The following is a 23637-nucleotide window of genomic DNA, read 5'->3' as shown; positions in this document are numbered from 1 at the left end:
GCTGCTGGCCGCTCGCGCTGGCTGCTGACTACACACGGTAGCTCATGGCAACCCACTGCCACAGGGGCTGCAGCCTACGCCGTCGCTGGCGACCCACGGCAGCCCAGCTCCAGGTTGAGCTGTTGTTCAGCATCTTAGCTGTAGAGGGCAGCGTCACTGGCCCTCATATGTGGGATCTGAACCTGGGCCCTCTGGCGTCCCAAGTCAGCTCTTAACCATCGCGCTACTCGGCCGGCCCTGTGCTAGATACTTTACATAATGTATTTCTTCCCATTTCCCCAAGGCAGGCACCATTTCCCCCATTTGCCATTGGGGAAAATGATGTCCGAAGAAATAAAATGACTTGTTCAAGGTCATATGTATGGGAAGTGGCCGAGGCAAGATTTGAGCCTTGGCTTGCTGTGTCCTTCCTGCTCTATGTGCGTGTGGCACATGATACATGCATTCAGTACCTGCCCTAGGTAACAGGGAGGCTGGTGGCCACCTGGTTGACATGCTTTGCAGGCCTTGTGAGAGGTTGAGTGAAGGAGGGCTGAAGAGGCAGGGAGGGAGCAGGCGCCCCTTGCTCCAGTGCACCCCTCCTCCCTCAGCTTCTGGTCCCATCTCAGCAGCCTCGGGATGGCGGCGTGGTGACAGGTGCCGAGCTGCAGAGATGACAGCACTGCTGATTCCCCCATAATTACTGTCTGATGAGACGCCAGAATTAGCCACTGCGCGAGCATGGGATACAGACATGGGCCACAGTGAGGAAAGCATCTGGGGGTGGGGGAGCCTCTCCTTCCAAGCCTGGGGCCCTCTGGCAGCGAGGCAGGGTCAGCACTGGGGGGGAGGAAGTAGGTTAGCAGGGAGGAAGGAAGCACTGTGTGGTTTATATGTATCAGATATTATCCTGTGAGCTGTGGTTTTCCAGTCCTCAAAGTGGCTGGGCGATACCCCTGAAGTGGCTGGCTGCCAGACAGGGCACCCAGGACCTCAGGCCATGAGCCAGAGAATTACAAGCAGAGCAGGCTGCCCACTCAGACCCCTGGGCACACCGTTTGGTGCCCGGAGCTTGGATCTGCCTTGCTGGGGCTGTGAGGGGCACAGTTGCTAGGCTGGTGCTAATCCCCAGAGCAGACTCCTTGAATCCCAGTGCGAGGCCAGGCACTGAGGGAAAAGGGAAGTGCCTGGAAGGAGCAGACAGGGTCAGCTGACCTTGCCAGGAGAGTCATCCATCCCAGGCAGGAAGTGTCAAGTTGGATCTCAAGGCCCAAAGTCAGGGGAGGCCTGAGAGTGAGGAGCAGGAGGCAAGGAAGATTATGTTCTGACCTCATAGCAGGGCTGTGTGTGCCCCAAGCATTTGTTTTTCCCACACACACATACTGGGGGCAGGAGGAGGGCTGGCGAGAGTAGAAGCGATGAGGGGTCCTCTGGGCTGCTCAGACCTCATCTCAGACCTCATGGGAGCAGTTTTGAAGGCCATCGGCTAAGAGGGGTGGTGATACCATGGGGCTCACCCAGCAGAGGGCAGTGCAAATGGCCAGGCGTTGGAAGCCAGGCCACACAAGGAAGGACCAGAAGCGTTGGACTCAGGAGAGAACGTTAGGGTTCAGGACCCTCCGTCCTGCTCCAGTTGGATAGGTCATGACCTGTTCTCGGGCCTCTCTGAGGGCCACGGGCACAGACTCTGCCTCATGTTAAGGAATAAGGAGCCCCACAAGAAGATCGTTGCCTTGGATGTAATGAGTTCCCTGTTCATAGAGGTATCCAAGCTCTGGGTGGATGGCATTCCTGACTGTAGGGAGGACTTGTAGTCACACAGCCTGTGGCAGGGACTGGGAGGACTCTGCACCCAACTGAGGTGTGAGAAGAGGGCCGTGGAAAGGTAGGTTCCTCAGAGATTTTTTGAGGACAATGAGACCCCTTCCCAGCCTGGGCTTCTGTGGTCCTGAGGCAGCTCTGCTCCCTTCCCCTCCTCCTGTCTTTCAGCCCTGTCCTGAGGAAGAGTCCCTTTGGCTCTTCCAGTGCAAGGTCTCTTCACAGAGGATGGGGTTGGGGGTGGTCTCTGTGTTTCACTAGGGTAGAGGGCTGTTCAAGTGTTCTCAGGGAGTTGGACAGACTGAGAGGACCTGAGGGGCTCTGGCCCAATGTCTTGGACAAAGACTCAGGGATGCCTTGGTGGCAGACTCAGCATCTTCCTCAGGGGCAGCAGGGTGGAGGAAAAGAAGGGGGATCTGGGCTGAGAACCCTCACAGTTGAGATCAGGCTTAAATCTGACCTTGCACAAGTTACCCCTTCCTGAACCTCCACTTCCTTGCGTGTAAAATGGGTGGAGGAAGAGCAACCTCCCAAGGTGACTGAGAATTCAATGAAAATGGTTCTAAGAGCCCTTGGAGACTGTCATGAGTGTGGGGTGTTATCGGGAGTGGTGTCATTCATGGCTGGTCCATATTTCCCACCACACCCAGCAAGCCTACTGCCAGGTGTAACTCAAGATGAATGGGTGGATTTGACTGAGAAGAGAATGGTGGAGTCTTCAAGTGTTTTGCAAATGGAAGGGGAAACTGTTTATTTCTTCCCTGCCTTCCAGCCTGTGTTGCACCTTCCCGATCCTGCTCTGGTGGGAGGATTCTGGTTGGACAACAGGGAGAACTTATGCAAGGTGCCCCTGGTATCTGATCCCAGGTCAGCCTGGACCCAGTGGTTGGCAGGATCTAGCTGAGTCTCTTCCTGCTTTCTCCCAACTCCTGGGTCCCCTTCTCCTGCCTCCTCCAGTCAGTCTCCTGTGGTACTAACCTTGGCATCCGTAGGGAGAGAAAATAATGGGATGCATATTTGACTGCGTTCTCGATAGGCTTGCTGGGCAGTAGAATAATTAATCCAGGAGCTGAGGGCTGAGCCTGGGAGCCCAGAAGCCCTGTCCTTCACCCTCTGGAAACAGGTAGAAGCAGGTCAAAGGCTCGCCAGCCCCTCACCCCGGTGGAGGAGGCTGAGCATCTATGAGACAGAACAACGGCTGGATGCCCAGGTCCCAGAGGGGCATCTCAGTCCTTGGCATTACCTTGTTGGTTGAACATTGGTCAGAATGGAGTAGCCTTGAGGTTACTGGGCCCATCCCTCTATTTTAAGACAGAATGTAAACACTTCAGCAACGAAACTGAACTTGACAAAGTAGGAGAGGGCTGAGGAAATTGCCTCCCTGAGAAGGTGCAGCTGGACTCAGGGTGGGCAGATGGGGCCTCCACTATCTTGCACCCTAAGCTGGAGATGCATCAACCTTGCACTTGAGGAAGCCCCCAAAGGCACTGCATTCTCTTCTGCAGGGGGTGTCTCTTGAATGTACATGATGTGTGTGTATGGGCACAGCACCCTGTCTGTGCATCTAAGATGGCAGAGTGGTGAGTCAGGGTGGCATCTGTGTGGTAACCCCAGTCCTGCTCAGGCCTGGGTGTGCCCCTCTGTGTGTAGATGCCTGTGGGGGGTGCAGGTGAGGTAGTTTGTGACTGGGCATACGTAGGTGAATAGGTGTTGGGCACGTGGGCACGTGCCACAGTGCCCAAACATGACGATAAAAATGTGAGGGAGCAGAAGTGTGTGCCTGAGTGCCTGAGCGTGTGATTGGAATCTGGAGGCAGCAGGACCCTGATTGTTCTGGTGACTAAGGGAGCTGTCTGGGTGCTGGCAGAGAAAAGGCCTCCAAGAGGGAGGCTGACCCCCTGAAGGATGTTGTCTCTGAGGGAGATATGAAGGGGACCAGCCAGGCTGAGGCTACTGCCCAACATTTATGAGGCCTGGGATGATTACTGGGTATTGACAACACTTCCCTGTGGTAAGACAGGGTGATGGATGGGGCTACTACCCCTCATTTCCAACAGAGTGGGGTCTCTCCCCCTGGGAACAGGATGCCCACCCCTGCTGCCCTGGCCTTAGTACTCTGAGGCTGGACCATCCCTTGGGAGAGAAGGAGTTCTAGCAGCCTCCTTGGAGTGGTGGCAGAGCTGGGAGGACAGGTACCTCCCTCCCTCTCTTCCCAGCCTCTGTGTTTGCTCCTTCCCCTCCTCCGGCCTGTGTTCCTCTCTGCTGCCTTTCCAAGGAGATGTGGAGCTGACAGGACACCTTCCCTGGGCGCGTGATGGTAGAGATGCCATGCGGGAGTCAGCTTGTTAACACCGTGGCGCTGTGTGGGCACACGCCAGGGCTGTTCCCAGCTTTCCCAGCAAAGGTTCCAGACTGGGGGTGACATGCTCCCCTCTGCATCTCCGCCCTCTTCCTTCCTGGCAAGCTAATTAATCAGATCTTCGTTAGTAGTTAAAAATCAAAACCCTACACAGCTCTGGGTCTGATACAATTCTGACAGTGGCATGAAAGGAAACCAAGCAATTGGGCAGATCAGGAAAGAACTGTCCTCCACTTGCTCCCTACTCCGGTGTCTTTGTGCAGTGCACAGCCTGCACACCTGTCTTAGTGTTACTAGCTTTTCTTTTCTTAAAACAAGTGAGAGGACTGACGCACAGAGAGGCTGCTGACCTGCTCAAGGTCACACAACTAGTCAGTGGCAGAGCTCGGTTTGAACAGAGCTTTCTCATCCCTGAATCCAGGGATGTTTGGTACTGCCGTAGCTTTGCCTGCTTGGAGTGGGGGTGCAGGGAGAAGAGGGAGGGTTTATATCTGAAATTCTGGGCAAGGGGCTGGCCTGTTGGTTCTCTTGCAAAGAGGGGGGGTCTTGTCTGAAGAGTGTGGTCAGGATGCAATGCGGGGACCCTGATTTCTGTGTGGCTGGGGTGGGCACCTGGCGGTGTGGCTGGGCTGTGACCCACAGCTCTTCTCTCTTTTGGGCCCAGGGTTCTATGATATGTTTTCTACCTTGCTGCTGATTCCTCCTAGGGAGGTGGTTAGTCTGTGCCCTCCGGGGGCCTACCGCCTAGAGAGGGGCTTTCCTGGCAATTGCTTTCTCAGAAGTGGAAAAATCCTTGTCCCTGTGGGCCGAGTGCCTGGGTTCCATTTCTGGCTCTGCCTCCAGCCCCTGTATGACCGGGGTCAGGTTTGCTGTCTGGGCCTCGGTTTCCTTCCTGTGAAAGGTTGTTGGCTGAGGGGAGAGCAGAGTATGGTTTTCAAGATGCAGAGAGGGGTGAGCAGAGCAGCCTCAAGGCGTCATTCCTCCCTGCCTCAGAGCTAAGAGCTGAGAAGTGAGAGGGCTGCTGTGCCGTGTGGCCTGTGGACGTGGGGAGTAGGGGAGAGAGGGCAGCAGGTCAAAGCAAGCAAGGACTCCACAGCCATGCAGAGCCAGGGCGGCTGGCCGAGATGGCACTGAGGCCAAGCCTGGCATCTTTGTCCCCAGTCCCCCACCCCACTCCTGAGGTGGCTTGTGGATCTCCCCACCTCTCCCAATTCTGTCCTGCAAAACCACCCAATCTGGGTGGAGCGGTACCTCTGCCATCAAGGAGGCCCCAGTCTGAGGGAGCTTCCAATCTAAGGAGGTAAACAGGGGCCTTACCTAGTGCCCCTCAGAGAGGAGGAACAGGCCCAGCCCTTAGAGAGTGCCCAGTCTGAGGACAAGACAGTCCTGGGTGAGCCCCGAGTCTGATGGAGGAAACAGGGGCCCTGCCCTGAGATGTGCCTAGTTTGAAGGAAGAGGCCCTGCCCTGGGGGTGCTGCCTCTGAGCAGCTGGACAGAATCAGCAAGACAGAGTCAGCCGAGGGATGGGTGGGAGGAAGCGCTGGCCGAGGCAGCGTCTGGCTGGGACGATGCCCACCCCACCCCAGGGCACCCAGCGCCTCCTCTCTCTAGTTCTCTCTCCCTGGGGTAAGGCGCAGAAGCTCTACTGGGAGCTGCTGAGACCCAGGGTCCATCCCCCCCCCATAACAGCTCCTCCCAGGCAGGTGAGCCCTCCCTCCCCCAGCTCTGATGAGGTCCTTTAATTAGATTTCAACTCGTTTACCAACTAAGTGGCCTTCCGTGGGTTTTAAATCTGCGCAAATTGGTTTGTATTTTTCTGCCTGCATGAAGCTGTGAGTGGCAGTGCCCTGCCCCCTCCCCTGCCTCCTAGCTCCCTCTGGGCTCTGTCGTCCCAGCCCCACAGCCCACCTCAGTTGAGATACCCACCTTCCCTGGGGGCTGGAGGGAGCAGGCCTCCCTGGGCATGGGGGTGGAACAGACCAGAGGGTCACTGGCCACAGTCCTTCTCCCCCACCCCACCCCCGTCTTTACACCCAGCCTCCGCGACTCTCATTAAATCACTCAACCTCCCTGGTCCTCAGCTTCCCTTGCTGTCCTATGAGGAGAATCAACTTGTCCCAGGCCCTTCATGGTGATTCTGTAGATCAGTGCTGGGGGCCTGGGACGGCATCAGGGGTGCCACCAGCCAAAGACCCTGCCTCTGACACCCTTTCGCCTTGCCCACCTTCCCCCCACCACTGCAGTGCCCAGGTAGTGGGCCCTCTTGGTGGGGGCGGGGGGAGTGGGTTCCACTTGGCTCTTCCCACTTTGCTGTCCTCCTTCTCACACCTAAGGGGGAGGGGAGCTGGCCTCCCCTGGGGACACAGTGATGACAGCTTGCCTGGCCTTGCCCTTGCCTCCTTAGTGTCCCTGCTCCCAGTCACCAGGAAGTCACCTTGATTGTCTGACCATCTCCTCCATGCTTTCTGGTCATCTCCCTTTCCTCCCAGGCCTCTGTCCCAGGGGTTCCCCTTCCCCATTCTCTCTGTCTTCCTTCCCAGCCCAGACAGGCTCTGCTGAGCTGGCTGAAGTTCAGGGGAGGTGGTGCTGGCTTGGTAGGCAAGGAGGAAATATGGGGGCAGGCATGGGGGTTTCTGGCCCCCTTTGGTGCCAAGTGCTGGACATGAAGCCCTGTCCCTAATTCTCAGTCCAGCTGCCTCCTCCCCTCTGGTTGTCCTTCCCCCCACCGCCTACCCCCACCTCTGAAGCTCTGGTTAGAGTGACAGGGAGATTCAACAAGGGCACTGGGCATTAGCAATTTGGGGGGATATTACACAGGAATGTTTACAGAAAGGCAATTGCCCGGAAAATGACTTTGGTTGCTGTGGTATGGGGCGGAGAAGATGGTTTAGAAAACAGACACAGATGGGCTTCTGCTCTAAGGACCCAGACAGACAGCAGGGACGGAGAGGCATGGGCACACAAGGAGCCCAAAGCCAGGGGCACCGAAATACAGAGAGGCTGATTCCTTCTCAGGGGGTGGGACGAGGGATGATCCCTCACCTGACCCAGGTGCCTAGAGCCTCTGCCAAGTTTGACCTTTGGCCTCTGGCCTCTGACCTCAAAGCACAGTGTGATTCATGACTGCAGCAGGCACCCAGCTGGATGGAGTTGTCAGACACAATTGATGGTGGCAGTTGCCTCCAGGCATCTCCTGGGTGACTTGGGCTCCTCTTGCTTTGGCTGCAAACAGTGGGACTGGGGGAGCCTCTAGCTGCAAATGTGTGTGTTTGGGCAAGGCACTTTGGGGTCTGAGCCAGGCCCCCCACCCTTCCATAAATCTCCAGGTACCCCTCCCCATGCCCTACCTTTAGGCCTCACTGGATCTAGCGCCAGGCCCTGTGGGCTCCCTGAGCTGGTGCCCAGCCCCCACCTGTGCCCTGGATGGGGACACACCTGTGAGGCCTCTCAGCTCCCCAAAGGAGGGACCTTGACCAGCCTCCCTACCTCCAGGGAGAGGGAGAGAGGGACCTGAGCTCTAGATCCTGAGCTTGGGGTCCCCAGAGTCCTTTTCTCTTTCTTTTCCTTAGCTTGTAGCTTTGCTCTTCCCTCTGCTTTCTCCCCTTCCCCTCTCTTCTTCCCTCTCCCTCCCCCTCTCCTCTCTCTGCATTCTCTTCCTCTGAAGATGATGTCATGTGTGAATATTGCCCATCGGCAGCCAGAGGACAGAGTAGATGATGACATCTGGGTAAAGATGCCAGATGGGGATGGGCTTGATGGCTTACCAGACGGTGTCACTAAAACTTGGGGAATCTTAATTCTCATCATGAGCTACAGTGATCTCATGTAAGAGAATGCAATTGAGGATAAAAATAAATCAGGCTCATAAATAAACTTGGAATTTGGAATTGGTGGAACAAATAACAATGTCTCCCTCTTCCCAAGCACCTGTGCCTTTATCTGCAGCCAGCCACTGGGGGGCACCCATCTCTTCCCTGGTCACCCAGCCTGGGCAGCATTCCCTTCCCCACTGCCCAGGTTGGGAGGGCTGAGCTGAGGGTGTCCAGAGCCCCCCTTCCCCACGCTTCCCTTCCTTTTATTCTGAGCTGCGTTTTCCCAGTCCCAGGCATCTTCCCTATAGCTTGGCTCTATGACTCAAAAAGTATGGTCGGCCTTGCATGCCGAGGGTCCTTGGAGAGATGGCAAACCCTCCAGCCCCAACTTATCTCTGGGGTTCCCTCAACCACCATCCTTTAGGGGTCTTGAGTCCCACTGCCCACCCCTTCTCCAGTGTACCCCAGCTCTGCTCCCCCTCCAGGACCTCCCCACCCTTCCCCTTCCCTCAGAGCTCCCCGCCTGTGCCTCTCTACCTCAGAGTTCTTCCATTCTATGTCCCTGCCCCACTAGAACGCAGCCCTGCTTACCCTCTCAAGGCCTCCCTGATCCCCCCAAGACCCCTGCCCGAATCCCTACCGTTGAACAGGAAGCATTGATCTGCTCAGGGCTGCGGTGCTCCGGAGCCCACTGCTTGCTAGATTAGAATCGATCTCCCGGGCCCTTCACTGGGCTGCTCAGTCCTGGGAGGGTCAGGGATGCTGTGAGGACTTGGTGGTGGCTGGAGCAGGCGCGGGGTGAAGAAATGGGGAGGCTGTCCTGCTAGGGCCCAACAGCTCTGTACTAGGAACGTCTTTAATTCAAAACAATGTACTTTCTTCTCCATTGTCTTGCTAGCTCCTCACTCAGAGCCCAGGGGCAGGGTTTAAAGGTTATCATCCCCATTTTACAGATTAGTTCCCTCAGGCTCCCAGGGGAAAGAGACTTGTTGACTCAATGGTAATTAAATGAGTGGCTAACCTGGGGCCCTCAGGGAAGGAATAGGCTCTAAACCCAAGGTGTTTCTGGCCTGGGTTTTTTTTTTTTCCTCTCCCAGTGCTCTGATCTCAAGTGCTTGGGCGGGCTCAGAGAGATCAATTCATGCCTGAGCCGTCAGAGCCCCCACGGACCTCCTTCTCCTAAGGGTAACCCCAACCCTACTGGGGTCCTGCAGAAATAAGGGAAATATGCAAAGGGCAGGGAGCAAAGACACCTTGGTTACACAGGTAACTCACCTCTTTCCTCAGCCTAGTTTCTGTCTTTATTAAATAAAGCCAAGGATCTGGAAGGTTCTTAAACAGATTCTGAAGCTTTTCAAATCAAAGCCCCTCTTTCTCACCGCCCTTCAGAGACAGCAGTTGTCTCTCCTGCCCAGCCCTTCCCTTTCTCTGACACCCCCCAGAATCCAGCCCCTGCCTCACCCCTGATCCTCCCTCTACCAATGCCTGGTCACCTGAGGGGTGAGCCCTGACCTAGAGGAGGCAGGGCAGTTAGTCCTTGCTCCACCCTCTGCTCAGGCCTGCTCAGCAGCCCCCGCCCCACTGCCACTGCCCTAGCGAGATTTATGGGACTGCAGTCATCAACAGGGCTGCATGTGAGCACATCCACTGTCCACAGCTGCTTCCTGCCCTAGTAGCTGGGGCACCTTCCCGCCAGCCCTGCCTCGGCCCCTTTAATCAACCTGGAAGAGCCTGGGTGACCCTGGTCCTTCCCACAGGCCCTGCTTCTCTCAGGCGAGCACGCTGTTTGTCCCGCCCCATATCCTGGGATCCCCCTTAGAAACCAGGGAAGGAATGCAGGCATAGAGGTTGGGGTGGGGAGGAGCAGTTCTTGTGGGTCCAGAAGCGCAGATGAGAATTGGAGACATGTCCCAAAGTACCTGTGTGTGTCCAGAGCCCTAGGAGAGCACAACAAGCCTGGCTGATAGGTACAAGGGGAGAGGTTCCGCTGGCTCAGGCAGGGCTGGGCTGGATTCTAGAGCTGAGGGGTTCCAGCAAGGCTGTGGGCAGAATCCACCCCTGGGCAAAGAAATACCAGCGTCCTTAGCCACCGAGGGTCTCCTGCTCAGTTGTATCTGATGAGGTTGCAAACCTCTAGCTGGTGGTGAGGGTGAGTGGAAGAGGGAGGTTGAAGGTCACGAGATGCAGCCCCCTGACTCTGGTTGGGGCTATTTCTCCAGTGCCCAGAGCACCCTCATCCTGGCCCCTCCTTCTTGCCGGATGACTATCAGGTCGCTCTCTTTCAGCCACATTCATTGACCACCTTGGGTGACCACCAGCTCCTCAAGGGCAGGGACTGGGTCCCCGTGAAGATTGCCCCAGGGTTCCCAGCCTCGCTCAGTCAGGAGCCACCTTCACGAATTTCCTCCCTATCAGGGAACCTTTGCACTAGACTAACTCAATATGTTTTCTGTTAACTCTTTGAACTTAAATAAATTTACTTGAAAGGAAACCTTATCTCTCTGCCACTCCAAGGAATGATATGATATCCATGAAATCAGAGGTTGGACCTTCTAGTTGGGGTTTTTCTAATCCTTATGAAAATAAAGGTATAACTATTAAACTATGAAGCAATCTCATCTTTCCTCCTGTGGTGGACAGGAGGTGACGGGCCGGGCAGCAGGCCTCAACAGTGGATGTGTGGAGGAAGGGGGCTGATGAGGGGCCAGGCTGAATGGAATTTGGCTGCGTCCCAGAGTCCCCAGCCGCCTCCTCCTCTTTGGCTCCAGTTGGCCCTGTGAGTCAGGCCCTGTGTGGAGGTGCGTGTGTCTACTGTAGTGCCTGATACTCCCCAAACCTAGACTACACTTGAGGGGCGCTGTTTTGAGGTTGGTGGATTGTGGGGGTGGGGGCATGTCAGGAAGACTGCTTGTTGGCCAGTGGGGTTGATTTCTGGGGATGAGAGACAGCAATCTGTTATATACCCAGGAACATGGCTGAGGCTAAGCCCCACAACTCCTCGGGAACCCCTGTCCCTGCTGGGCTGTGGGAAGGGCAACATTGAGGCTGGAGGGTGGGAGGCAGCAGGACTGGATCTGGAGAGGCCAGGAGCTCAGGGCTGGTGGGCACGTGGAGAAAGGATTCAGTTCTGGGTGGGGACCTCAACCCCCGGCCTTCTCTTTTCTTCGCTCCTGTACTGTCCTTTGTCCCCTGTGCGTCCCTTACAGGTCTTGAACTTGTATGTTTGTGTTGGGAGGGGAGACTAAAGAAAGGGAGGGGATGGGTCAGGGGAGGGCCCCAGGGGGGAGGGCTTGAGCTGTTCTGTCTGCTTTCTTTCTCCTTTGAGTTTGTCCCAAATCCATCTCTCACTGTCCTCTCTGTGCCCAGCCTCTCCTGTGTGTCCATCTGTCTGTCTCTGGGGAGGGAGGGGAAAGAGGGTCCCATGCCCCAGTCCCTGGGCCTCCATCTCCTTGAGAAGCCCCAAGTATGACCTTTGTCCTCATCCCTTCTCAATGTATCCTAGTCCTGGCCCCTTTCCAAGCCAACCCCTAGCCTTTAGGACACATGTGTCCTGGATGCTAGTCTGAGGGAGGAGGCTAGGGCCCTCCATCTGACCTTAGAGGATGCTCTTGAAAGTAAAGTAAAACTGTGCAGGCTCCTTTCCAGCAAGCATCTAAGAGGAAACTCCCCTTTCCTCACCTGTTCACACCAGCATTAGAAAGGGGGAAGGGAATGTGTGGATTGAGAGGTGTCCAGGACCCCTGCTTCCAAACCTCCCTTGGCCTCAGAGGACAGCACCTCACCTGCAGTCATTAACCCTCCAAACCCAGCTGCAGAAGAGCAAGAAACTGGGTCTTGCCCTTGTCTCCCACCTCCCTTGGCGCTGTCGTTTCACTTACCACCCCAGCCCCCCTTCTCCTCCTCTGCCCCAGCCCCCCTTCTCCTCCTCTGCCCCCTAGTGGGGGGTGGGCAGCCCCTGCCTCGCCCCAGGTGCCTCTCTGCCCCAAAGCCAGGCCCGATCCCACCCCTCCCCACAGTGACCCCAGTAGTGGCTGGGCAGCCTCAAGATAGGCGCACAGTGACCCCGCCGTGTCCCCTCTCCCCTCTCCCCTCTCGCAGATCCAGAGCGGAGCAGCCCCCCCATGCTGTCTGCGGATGATGCCGAGTACCCGCGCGAGTACCGGACCCTGGGGGGCGGGGGCAGCGGGGGCAGTGGGGGCCGGCGCTTCTCCAACGTGGGGCTGGTGCACACTTCGGAGCGCAGGCACACGGTGATCGCAGCCCAGAGCCTGGAGGCCCTCAGCGGGCTCCAGAAGGCTGACGCCGACCGCAAGCGCGATGCCTTCATGGACCATCTGAAGAGCAAGTATCCCCAGCATGCTCTGGCCCTGAGGGGTCAGCAAGACAGGATGCGAGAGCAGGTGAGTGGGAGCCCAGCTGCAAGCTGGGGGCTGGGGGCCATGGCCAGGTGGCGGGGCAGCAGGTCTGATCCAGGGCTCCTCTGCCCCCAGGCTCATTCCGATTCTGAGAGGCGTCTGGGGCAGAGAAGGGGGGATGGGGGAGTTGGGCAGTTGCCCTGGTTGGCCTTTTCTGGAACCTGGGGAGGAAGAAGTGGGGGCTCAGCTTCCAGACCTTTGCCTGCAGTCCTGGGATTTGGAGCACAGGATTGGGCAGAGAAAGCCCAGCCTCAGAAACTTGGGCTGTTGGACTGGGCAGAGGGGCAAGAAGGCATGTCTGGGAGGCCAAGGGAGTGCTGGGGAGGAAGAGGGGATGCCTTAGGGACTGACTGTTCTGAGCCTGAGGGTCTGTCCAGAGGTGGAGTTGAGATGCTTGGGGTCTGCACCTCTGCAATATTGCCCAGTGGGAGTCTAAGTAGGATGGATCTGATGTGTTTCCAGCCCCTGCAAGAACAGAGCCCGGAACTCCTGGGGCCTTTAACCTCCTTCTCCCCCTGTCCTTCCCCCTAAGAAGACTTGCTGTGTGACTTTGAGCTAAAAGCTGCCTCTCTCTGTGCCTTGGTATCTCTCCTGCCATCAGTAAGGTTTAGAGAGGAGTTGGGGCTCCTGCCTCCGGTCCAGCACCTGTCTCATCTCCTTCTGTGGGAGGTGGTGTGCTTCCCTTATCAACCTCTCCCAGATCCTTGGGTTCTGGTTGCAACTCGCCATCTGAGTATGACCTTCTTGTCTGTAGGAAAGTTCTTTCTTGGGACTAGCCTTCTGCTTACAGTCCCACATTGGTGAGGCACCTTGACTGCTGAGACTCAGGCATTATCCACTCTGGGAGAAGGGACAGAGGGGAGGGTGTTACATTCCATCAGCGTCCTTTCGGTTGAGCCTTGGGGTATCAGCTCCTGCTCCCATGCCTGCCTTGCTCTGTCCCCCGTTTCCAGGTACTGCTGGGTGGGCTAGGGGAGGGGAAGAGTGTCCTTACCCCATCCTCACTGCAGGGAACAAGGACATATTGGTGCATTTCTGGTACCTTATCTGCCCCCTGATGTCACCTCAGTTCTGTCTGGCTTTTTGCCTTTTCTTAGCTCCAGAGTCCTCCTGGGAGCAGAGTTACAATTGTGATAAGGGAGAGTTACAGAAGAAAGAGATATGCCCCCCCACCTTCAGGGATCCCCCTCAGTGGGTTCCCTATGTTTGTTCTGGCTTGGGAGGAGGGGGCAGGGGCATTTGTGATCTAGATGGGGGTAAAAAGATGGTTAAACTTGAATGTGAGGGGCACAGTAAGTTTGGAGAGGGTTTGGAGGAGGGGAGATCAAGTGTCTGGTCCGGGAAAGCTTCCTGGAAGAGGAGGTAACTACACTAGGCTTAGAAGGGTGAAAAAGGACTGATTAGGCATCAAGAAAAAGAATGTTGTTTTAGGAGATGGGGAGGAGTTGGGGAGCAGAGGTGAACATAGGCCTGAGCATAGTTGCTTTGAGGATTGGCACAGGCGTCTACCTGGCTGGTGCAGAAGGCTCAGAGTAGGGGATTATGGGAGGTGTGAGGGCAGACTGAAAAGGAGGACCAGAAGGTAGTGGCTAGAAGGGCCATGGTGTTTTTTTATGGTGGGTAAGAGGGGATGAAATGGGGGCTGGAGGCAGGAGAAGGAGAGGAAGAAGAGAGTGTTTTATGAAGGACAAAGGGGAAAGCATGGAGGGTTGGAGGGAAGACTGAACAAGTCTTGTTTGCTGCCTGGATCTAGGAGGCAAAGACAGAAAAACCTGGGTGACAGGGAGATGTTGGTGCCTTGGGGAGAAATGAGAGACTTGGGAGGGAAATGGTTGGAGGTGGGGGACAGGAACATGGGAGATGAGTTTGAGGAGTGGGTAGGGCAGTCACAGGGATGCCTGGTAGGCACTGTTTGTGCAGCTGAAGACTTTGAAGGGACCACAGCTTCAGGAGGAGGCTTGACCACCATGACGGCAGAATGGAAGTGGGACCTGGCACATACACAATGTCACCAGGGTGGAATGGAGTCTGAGAGAGGAGAGGGCCCCATTGATGGCTGTGGGGAAGGGGAACCAGGAACAGCTCTGCATCTTGAGGAAGAGGAGAAAGGCCCAGCAGGAGGGCCCCCTACAGTTCAGAAGTCAGGAGGGATGGGAAGAGAGAAAGCCATTGGAACTGGCCAGGATCTGTGGGTCCCCAGGGGGAGTGAGAGCTCATTTCTCCTAGTGTGGTGAGGTAATGATCAGTTTCAGAGGAAACTGAAGGTGGCAAGGGAATAGGACCCTTGGCCTATCTGGGGAGATTTGGCCAGAGAAAGCTGACGACAGCCAAGTGGCGGCCTCAAGGGGCAGCAGGCCTGTGAGAAGATGTGGGCTTGTTTGAGGGCCTCATCCGTGTCTGGCATGTTCTCTGGCACCTACTAGGCACTCCTTAAATACTTAGTAAATGAATCAAAGCACAGCCACTTACTCTCAAATTCATTTCTTTATTCGTTCACTCATTCGTTCCCTCTCTTAGAGTGTAAGTGGGTAGGACCTTCGGCCAGTTCACTTGCCCTGGAATGCTCGGTGCCTGATCATAGGGCTGGCTCAGTAAATGTTTGTGGAATGAATGAAGATGAATGAATTTGAGGTTGCTGAGGGGGAAGAGGGTCATGGGGGTAAGGTCTTGGAGGAATCAGAAGACGATGGGCTTCCAGCCTTAAGTATGGTGTGGCCTTGGGTGGGAGAACAGAGTCGCTTCCTTTGAGATGGCAGGGAAGAGTGTGCTGTCGGAAAAGAGGGACATTGGGGTGAGGACCCCTGCAGATGGCTCCTGGTAAGAGGTGACATCTCCAGTGAGGAGGGAATGAAAAGCTGGAGGACGGGAGAGGTGAGGAGCAGCTCCCTGTCAGAGTGTACAGGGAGGTGGTTGAAAACTGAAGAAAGAGACCTCAGGAGTATCTGATGGGGAAGGCCCTCACCTGGGCTCAGGGAGCCCCCAGCCTGACAGGAGAGAAACATCCAGAAACAGACCAATGAAGGGCTCTAGTTAGAGACCCAGACTCACGAAGGGACTAGCCAGGGGTGCAGGGTCCCTCTGTGATGTGAGCTCTGTGCCAAAGCTTGCCCCAGGAATGCCCTTTCCTACCCATCACAGCCCCCCAGCGGCTCCTGCCCGCTCCCCCTAATGGGGTGTCCCCCGCTTCGCACACACAGGTTGGCGGCTGGACCGTGGACCCCGTGTGCCTCCTCAGCTCCCTCTGCTCCCACCTCCATGGCGACTCCGCCCCCTCCGGGGCTGGACAGCCGGCCCAGGTGAGTCACCCACCTCCACCCCACGCCCCCAAACCCTTGGTGGAGTTTGGCTTTGGGGAGGATTTTTTTTGGAGGGGGGAATATCCCGGATTTTTACTTGGCATCTCTTTCTCTTAGGTAGGGTCCCCCATTTTCAGGAGACTTCTATGCCCTGTACTCTCCCCCTGATTGCCTAATTCCTACCACTCTCTCCCCAAACCTGTGGCAAGATTTGGCTTTGGGGAAGGAATTTTTTGAGGGGGAATACTCAGGTTTTGAAAAAAATTTTTTTGTGTGTTCTTTACTCCTTTAAATAGGAGTCCCTCCCCCACCCTTGCCCTCTGGTTTTCAGGAGTCTCTTATGCCCTGAACTTAATTCCCATCCCACTGCAGATCATCTCATTCCCTTATCCCCACCCCACCACCCTTCCATCTCTGAGCAGACCCAGCCTTCCCCTGATGTCTTGCCATCAGGAAGTTCATGATGTCTCTCCCCACCCTGCTTGCTGTGTTGAAGGCTTAATTTCAAAATTTTAAGAGGACATTGGCATCTGTCCATTTATTCTGAAGTTGTTCCTTGCTTCCCCATCAAGCCTCAGTTTCCTTGATGGGAAGATGGATCTCAGCTTAGACAGGGGCACACTTGGACATGGCTTAGGCTCCCAGCTCAGACCAGGACATTGCCATGGGAGAAAAATAGACATCCGAGGCCCAAACGGGAAGGAGGGACCAGAGAATCAGAGTTATAACGGGGAAGTGCAGCCCCCAGCGGGCCTGGACTTAGGGGCATTCAGCTGTAGGAGGCGGAGGAGGTATCGAGGCAGAGGATCCAATGGACAGCATGGGTGCCAGCTTCATTTCCTCACACGCCCTGCTCTGCCTGGGGAGGGGCAGCAAACCTCAACCTTTTCAAGAATTAGGAGAAATAAAAATGTGACAGCTTAGGGAAGGATAAAACTTCAGATGTTTTGGCCAAGTGAACTCAAACCTAGCAACAGATTGGCATGGCTTGGCATCACTCACAGGGCAGTCAGCCTGTCTCCCCGCCCCATCTTGACTGAACTTAGGGGAGCAAAGATGTGTCTACTCCCAGGCTGGATGGCAAGTGGGACAGACTGAGTGGCCAAGTACGTGTGGAGGCCAAAATGGGGCTGAGACAGGAATGGTGATGGGGCGGAGGACAAGTGCACTGTGCCCGGGATATGCAGAGGCCCTCCCTAGATGGAGTGTCTTGGTGTTAGATAGTGTTGGGGTGATGAAGAGGCGTGAGGCTGGACTTGGTGAGCTCAGTTGTCCCAGGTCAAGGGGTTCTAGGCCTGCCTATGTCTGCTCTGATGGAAGAAGGAGGAGAGCTTGAAGGGGACCCTCACCCCAGAACCTTGGAATTACTGAGAACAGTGGCTGTGCCCCGGATTTTGTCATTACTTGATACTTAGTGATCACACTTTCCATTCCCCATAGCTGAGTCTGAGTCTCCTTTTTATAAAGTGCAGGGCCAGAGACTTTCAGCAAATGCCAGAGTCACACAGCAGAGCAGGATCAGAGGCCATCAAAGAAACAGAAATCCTAGGCCTCCCAGACTTGGCTGGGAATTGAGTCATGGGAGAACTAAGAGGGCAACGGTGCACAGCTGAGACTGGTGGGGAGAGATTGTGAATTTGGAGGGTGACGGGTCAGGAAGCAGGACACTCTCCTCCCCCCACCTTAGATCAGACCTTTGGCGTGGGGGCCTGGAAAGGACCCTGGGAGACCAGAGACTAGACTCCAAGCTACAGCCCCTCCCCCGCTTCCATTAGGCTGTCTAACCTCCCTCCCTCCTTCTGCAACCCGAGTCTCCTGCGGAGGGCCGGCGTATCGGGTGACCGCGGCGACGCAGCCACCAGCCTCCGCCGCTCCTCCGCGGGGCTGCGCCTGCGGGGCCGCGCCGGGGGAGGGGGCAGGAGAGAGGATGTGCACGGCGGCGCGCTGCGCCGCGCCAGGTGGAGTCGCGGTTACCGAGGCGACCGGGGCCCGGGCCGGCTCGGTGGCGGCTCTCGCATTGCAGCAAAGGGCACCGACAGCGGCTGCGGCTGCGGAGGCGGCCGGGGGAGGGGAGAGCCCGGGCGGGTGGGAGTAGGGGCCGCCCTCCCTACCCCACCCGACGCGGGACCAGGGGCTAGAGGCCCCGCGCATACACCTGTGGCCGCAGGTAAGGGGAGCGGAGCGGCTGCGGGGAGCAGGGGGCGCCACCTCCGGTTCTGCGGGGAGCGGGGGCACGAAGATGGGGGGCCCGCTCCGCGGCTCTGTCCTGGGGTGTGGGGTGCGCAGGCCTTTGCGGTTCCGGATCCCTGAGAAACGCCCCCTCCCTTCCCCCACCGCGTTCGCAGCCTCCGCGTGGGCCAGGCCCCCCCCACCCCGAAATGCGGAGGGCGCCCCCTCCCCCAACCTCGCAAAGTCATGACCTTCTCGGGGTGCGCCCTCGCCCCCTGCGCAGCGCAGGTCCCGCAGCACCGCCCCCCCACACACGCACCCACTGCACTGGGAAGGGGTGGGAGGTGAGGGTGTCTAGGGGCACACGTAGGGGAGGGCCATGCATGTGAGTGGTGGGAGGTGGCGCCCGCAGGGCGCGTTGCGTAGTCCCAGCCTGGGGGGCGGGTGTTTACGTGGATGCGTGTTCACAGGAGTTGAGAGGTGGGTGTGTGCGCCAGTGCACGCGGAGCCAGGGGATTAAGGAGTGAAGGTGCGACCTATTGGTTGTCCGCCCTCCTGGAGGATGCGTGGTAGGGACTCCAGGTCAAGGAGGGGGTCACGCACTCACCTAGCCCACAGGGGACATCTGCCCAGGGGAGTAGCAAGACCTCAGCTGTCTGGCTGGGATAAGGCCCCCCAGGGGGCACAACCCCGCCCTCCTAGGGCACAGCGTGAGGGAGAAGGGACCAGCTGCTAGAGGAAAGTAGAACCCCACTAAGGGCCCCTAGGGTAGAGGAGGGAGGGCGTTAACTCCCCATACCCCAGAGGGAAGAAGCTGTTTCCTCTTCCCTCCAGGGAGTTTGAGGACTCCCTGGCCTTGCTTCCTTGGGTCTCAGAGCTCTCCCTCCCCCATTTCTGAAAGCCTGGGTCCCTACAGTGGATGGAGGGCTTCCATCTTTTCCTCTCAGAACCCGTCTCATTTTCCCTAGCCTCTGTAATATTCCTCCCTGTGATTACCGGTGACAGGGTCTCTTACTCAACCCTTTTCTTATTTTACTTTCTCACTGTCCTCTGGGAAGGGAAGACACCCCCCCCCCCATGAGTAGAGGAAGGGAAACAGCGTCTTCTTGGTTTTGGAGGTTTTTTCCTTGGGCTGGGAAGTCAGATCTCTCCTGAGCCCTTCCTGCCTTGTGCTTTCCTTGGGGTGGAGGGTTCCTGGTGCTGGGAAATCCCCTGGGAAAGGGCCCAGAAGGCTGAGCAGTGCTGGGTACCAGGAGATGGAGGCAGTGGTGCCAGATGAGAGTATTCAGAGACATCCCCCTCCTCCTGTGGGCTGGTCCTATTTTCTTGGCACTCATTCATGGCTGAATGTTTGTTGAGGGCCTGCTATATACCAGGCACTGTGAGAGGCACAGCAGGAGGAACAGACAACCAAGGAAAAGAGTGAGAAGGTAAAGGGTGCTGGAGGTTGGATGGGGAGAGCCCCACCTTAGTGAGCCAGGGAGGAGTTCTCTGCTCTGTCACCCAAGGCTGTCCCATGGGTTTAACACCCTGTAAAGTTTCCCCACTCCAAGGACACTAAGTTGCCAGGAGACTGTCTCCTTCCTGCTGGGGCCAGCACGAGAGAGGATCCTTCTTTCCACTTGCCAGAGAGGATGGAGGGCAGGATTCGCTTAGTGTACTCTACAGGCTAGAGCTCAAAGTCCCAGGACTCTGATTGCAGCCTCACTCCAAGTTGGCCAAGCACAAATGCAGCAACTCTTCCATCTGTACCCTCTAGTGGGACTTGGCTGGCCATTTCTGTGGCACTGATGCTATACAGTTTTCTCCCCTGGCCCCAGATTGTAACTCCTCCCTTCCAGCTCTGACTGCCAGGTGGATGTGCCCAGCCTTGGGAACCCCAAGCAGGCCCATGTTGAAGGCGTAGCTAGTGTAGCTGTAGATAGGTCCCATCCCTGTCTCCCTCCCAAAGGCACAATGTAGGCCCCAGCCATCTGCACATACTGAGTTGGATGTGTTGACATTGGGGGCTGGGGCATATTCTGTCTCCTTTGAATGAGGAGTACACCTACCTGACATAATATTATATTTGGGACATCACAGGCATGGGATAATAATTGAGGTGGCCAGAGGCACCTGGCCTGGCTAATGGGGGAAAGGAAGGACGAGACTTTCTCTTTGTGTGTGTGTGTACTGCTTGGTGTGTTTCTGCAGTTGGTGTGTGTGTGTACATACATGTGAGTGGGTATCGGTAGTTCTTCTGTCTGTTTCTGTGACTCTGCGGGACATTGAATGGTACTGGTGCCTCTGTTTCTGTAACTAGAGTGGTGCTTGTGGCAGTGTGTGTGAGCAAGTCAGGGTCCTGTAGAGGGTGCATGTCTGTGTATGAGTAGGGGTGGGCTACGTATGAATATCTGCTCTAAGTTCGTTTCTGGGGTTGTTCTGACTGTGGAGGGCTCCTCTCTAAGTGCTTGTGTCCCTTCGTGGGGGTGTGCTTGTGGTGATGTACTATCGAGAATATCTGGAAATCTGTGTGCAGGTCAGCGTGGGCCTGCGTATTGTGGGGGCGCTATGGGTGGCCCATGTGTACACGGTATAATGGTGGTGGTGGGTAAGGGACGGCAGCCTTTTCTGCAGAGCCGTCCATCACCGCCGGGGCTGTAGACATGACTCTTACCATAAACCTTCCCGTGCCCTCTGCCTGGCTCCTCTTGCCCGCAATGTGTCCTCTCCCTCTGTTATCCCTCCCCTTCCCAAGGCCACAGGCAGCTGTGGCTAGAACCTGTTTCTCCAGCCTCTTGTTTCCCCTCACCTCGGCACCTGTGGGCATCCCCTGGCACCCATGGGGGTGGCATATATCCATCAATTAGTCCAGGCTTTGGCCTCTCCTTCCCCTGCCTGGCATGTCAATATTTTTTATACCTCTGAGAGCCGGTGCTGGAGGGAGGTGGGGAACCTCTTGACCCCAGCCATAGCCTGGCATCACCTCCACCCTAAAGTTCTAACTCAGGGCAAGGCGCCATCCCAGCAGTGCCCCTCCACTCAGCCCCTGTCCAACTCCTCTTTGTCATTAAAGCATTCAGGTGGCCCAGAACACTCTGCTGTTGTGTTCTTCTCCCATTGGGGGCCCTCGGTGTCCCTCTCCTCTGCCAGTGGCTCTGAGGCTTGGGGAATCTTGTTTGCTGGTGCCAGGCACCCCAGGGCCAGGCCATCTGCTGCCTCTGTCTTCTTGCTGAGGCTGGCACCGGTCAGCAGGGTGCCCTCAGCTTTGCCAAGAACCAACCCAGCCTCCAGGCCACTCCTTCCTGTCCTTAGCCATCTGGAAGGGCCTTCTGGCCTCCAGGGAAGGCAGGGTGACCCTAGGTTATTGTGAATGAGGAGGAATCTGAGGCTTGTCGTTCTAGGGATGTAAGGAGACCTCCTCTGTTATCTCTCTGCCATACGGTATTTCCTGGTCTCCCCAACTCCCTCTGTTGCCCAGGATTCCCCATCCGTTGCCTAGTGCTGTGAGGTGACTGCCATGTGTCCACCTTTCTCTATAATCCAGGTCCATTATGCTAACAGGCCTCCCTGCCCTGGCCTGGTCCCCAGCCTCCCTCTTCCACTCCCTTCCCCACCAACCTTCCTGGGGTCCAGTTCTGACCCCACTCTGCTTCACTCAAATGCTTTCTGCTTGTCCAACCTGTTAAGGCTACATACTTTTTGCTTGGCATTTAAGCCCAGTTATCTGGCCCCAGCTCCCTCTTTACAGCCTAATCTTCTACATTCCCAGGCCCTGCATCCCAGCCAAACTGGACAATTGACTATTCGCTCAACACACTCTCCACTTGGCTGCCCCAGGGCACTTGCCCACCCTGTCCCCTCTACTCAGCATGCCTTTACCCAACCTGAGCTGCTCCATTTTCAAGACCTAGCTCAAATGCCACCTCTTCTGGGAAGTTTCTCCTGGCCTGTCGCAACCAGATGCCATTTCTCTGACTCTGCAGCCCTGATTCATCTGTCATTATCTTGTGGGTTCTCTATATCACAGTCATCTGCACCTTTCCCCACCTGTAACTGAGGACAGTTACTAGAGCGTGTGGCTTGTGAACATCTGGAATGGCTCTCCCCTGCCCCCACCAACAAGCCTGGAGCCTGCTCAGGGCCATCCTGGGTCTCAGTAGTGAATGGGATGTACCAGGCGTAGCATCCTTATTGCTCTTGGGAGGGTGGAGGGCCCGTGTCCCAGGGCTGAGTGCTGAGCTTCAAGGGTCTCCAACCCTCCCCTGCCCCTACTCTCCCCACCCAGCCCCTCATAACCATCTCTTCTCTTATTTCCATCAGCAGCCAAACTACTGGAGTTTCAAGGTCAGTGCGTGGCTTCTGCTTCCGTGACAACTGCATGTGCTCTCCCGCCCTGCCCCTCCCTGCACATGCTTTGCACAGGGATGTGCGTCTGTATGGGACCTTCTGGTGTGGGCGGAGGGCCTTGGGGCTGCAGGCTGTGGCTGCTGCTTTGAGAGTCTGGGTTCGCCTGCCAGGGGCTTGTGGACCCAGTGTGGGAGCTTGGGCCACCTCTGCTGGGGATCTGAGCTGGACATCCTCAGGCTTCCCAGGCCGTGAGGGGCATTTTTGAATGAGAGAGGCTGCCTGATTTCTCCCCAGCCTGGAGAGACCGCTGCCTCAGGCAGGGGCCTGGACCCCATGATCTTGTTGAGGGTGCTGTTTTCTGAATTCAGATTTCATCTTCTAGAGAGGCCCTGTGACTATGACGGGCCCCTCATCCCTTTCTTACTTTCCACTATGGGGAGCTGGTCAGTGCCAGGCAGGAGACTTACAACCCTGCACCCCACACCTGTTGCCCAGGCTAAGCTCAGGGATGGGTGCCCTCCTGCCTCCCCTGGAGGGTCTGGATTATCTGCAACTGGAGAGCTGTCTGCCCCTCCAAGGGCATCCTGCAGACTCCGGGGGGAGCACCCTTGGGCGCCCTCTCCATCTTCCCTGGCACCCAGGCCCAGAGCTGAACCAAGTTAGACTGGTCCCGGTGTCCTGGAGTCTCTAGCCCCTCAATGCCCAGGCATCATAACAGAGGGTGGTAGGCACCCATCCCAGACTCCCCAAGTGTCCTCTCGCTCCAGACGTCTTGTTTATATGCATTCTCCTAGAGAGAAGTCCTGGAATCAGAAAATCATGGAATCATAGTATCATGGCATCAGCCATAACATTTTTGGAGGAGGCAGTAGAGTGTAGTGGTTCAATGCCCAAGAGCCAGACTACCTATGGTGACTTCCAGTCTGCTACTAACTAGCTAGGTGACTTGAGACAAGTTACCCAATCCCTTGGGCCTTGGTTTCTGCTCTGTAAAATGGAGCAACAATAACTGCATCACAGCGCTGTTGTAAAGAGAGCAGAAATGATATACTGCATGTGCCGAGCACAGTGCCTGGCCCAAAGGGAGCTTTGCAGGGTAGCTTACCTCATTCACTGTTAGAATCATGGACACTGACATGATCACCAAATCAGAGTCACCTTGGGAACTTGTCGAAAATCTTGAATCCCAGGCCCCAACTCCTAGAGATTCTGATTCAGTGAGTGGGGGGTCCTGCAATGTGTTTTTAAAAGCTCTCAAGTGATTCTGCCCGTCTGTGGACAGCTTCTGGGAACCTCAGATCCTAGTCTGATGGCCCCCACTCAAGGTGTCCTCTGCCTGATCTTTGACCAGGAGTCATGGCTCCTCCAGGAGCACCTCCAGTGACAGGTGCTCACTGCTTCCCGTGGCAGCCCCTTTCCTATCTTTGGAGAGCCCTGTTTGAATGACTGTTTTGCTCTCT

General features: G+C 56.3%; 1 protein-coding gene across 16 annotated transcripts in view; it reads left to right on the top strand.

Moving 5' to 3' along the window:
• The window catches only part of SRCIN1 (SRC kinase signaling inhibitor 1), a 69862-nt gene that overhangs the window by 14022 nt on the left and 32203 nt on the right, over positions 1-23637 (top strand). For 9 of the 16 annotated variants that reach the window (XM_019638745.1, XM_019638746.1, XM_019638747.1 and 6 more), the window contains 3 exons: positions 12067-12368; positions 15581-15679; positions 22151-22174. In XM_019638745.1, the coding sequence (XP_019494290.1) occupies positions 12067-12368; positions 15581-15679; positions 22151-22174 (425 nt within the window). Of the gene's footprint in view, positions 1-12066; positions 12369-15580; positions 15680-15712; positions 17847-22150; positions 22175-23637 lie in introns of those variants that run through there. The other 7 variants (XM_019638752.1, XM_019638738.1, XM_019638742.1 and 4 more) reach the window with 4 other exon arrangements.

Source organism: Hipposideros armiger, unplaced genomic scaffold (genome assembly GCF_001890085.2).
Source record: "Hipposideros armiger isolate ML-2016 unplaced genomic scaffold, ASM189008v1 scaffold_40, whole genome shotgun sequence".
Taxonomy (NCBI): domain Eukaryota; kingdom Metazoa; phylum Chordata; class Mammalia; order Chiroptera; family Hipposideridae; genus Hipposideros; species Hipposideros armiger.
Note: the sequence above shows the minus strand (reverse complement) of the source record. Positions and strands in the feature narration are given on the sequence as shown.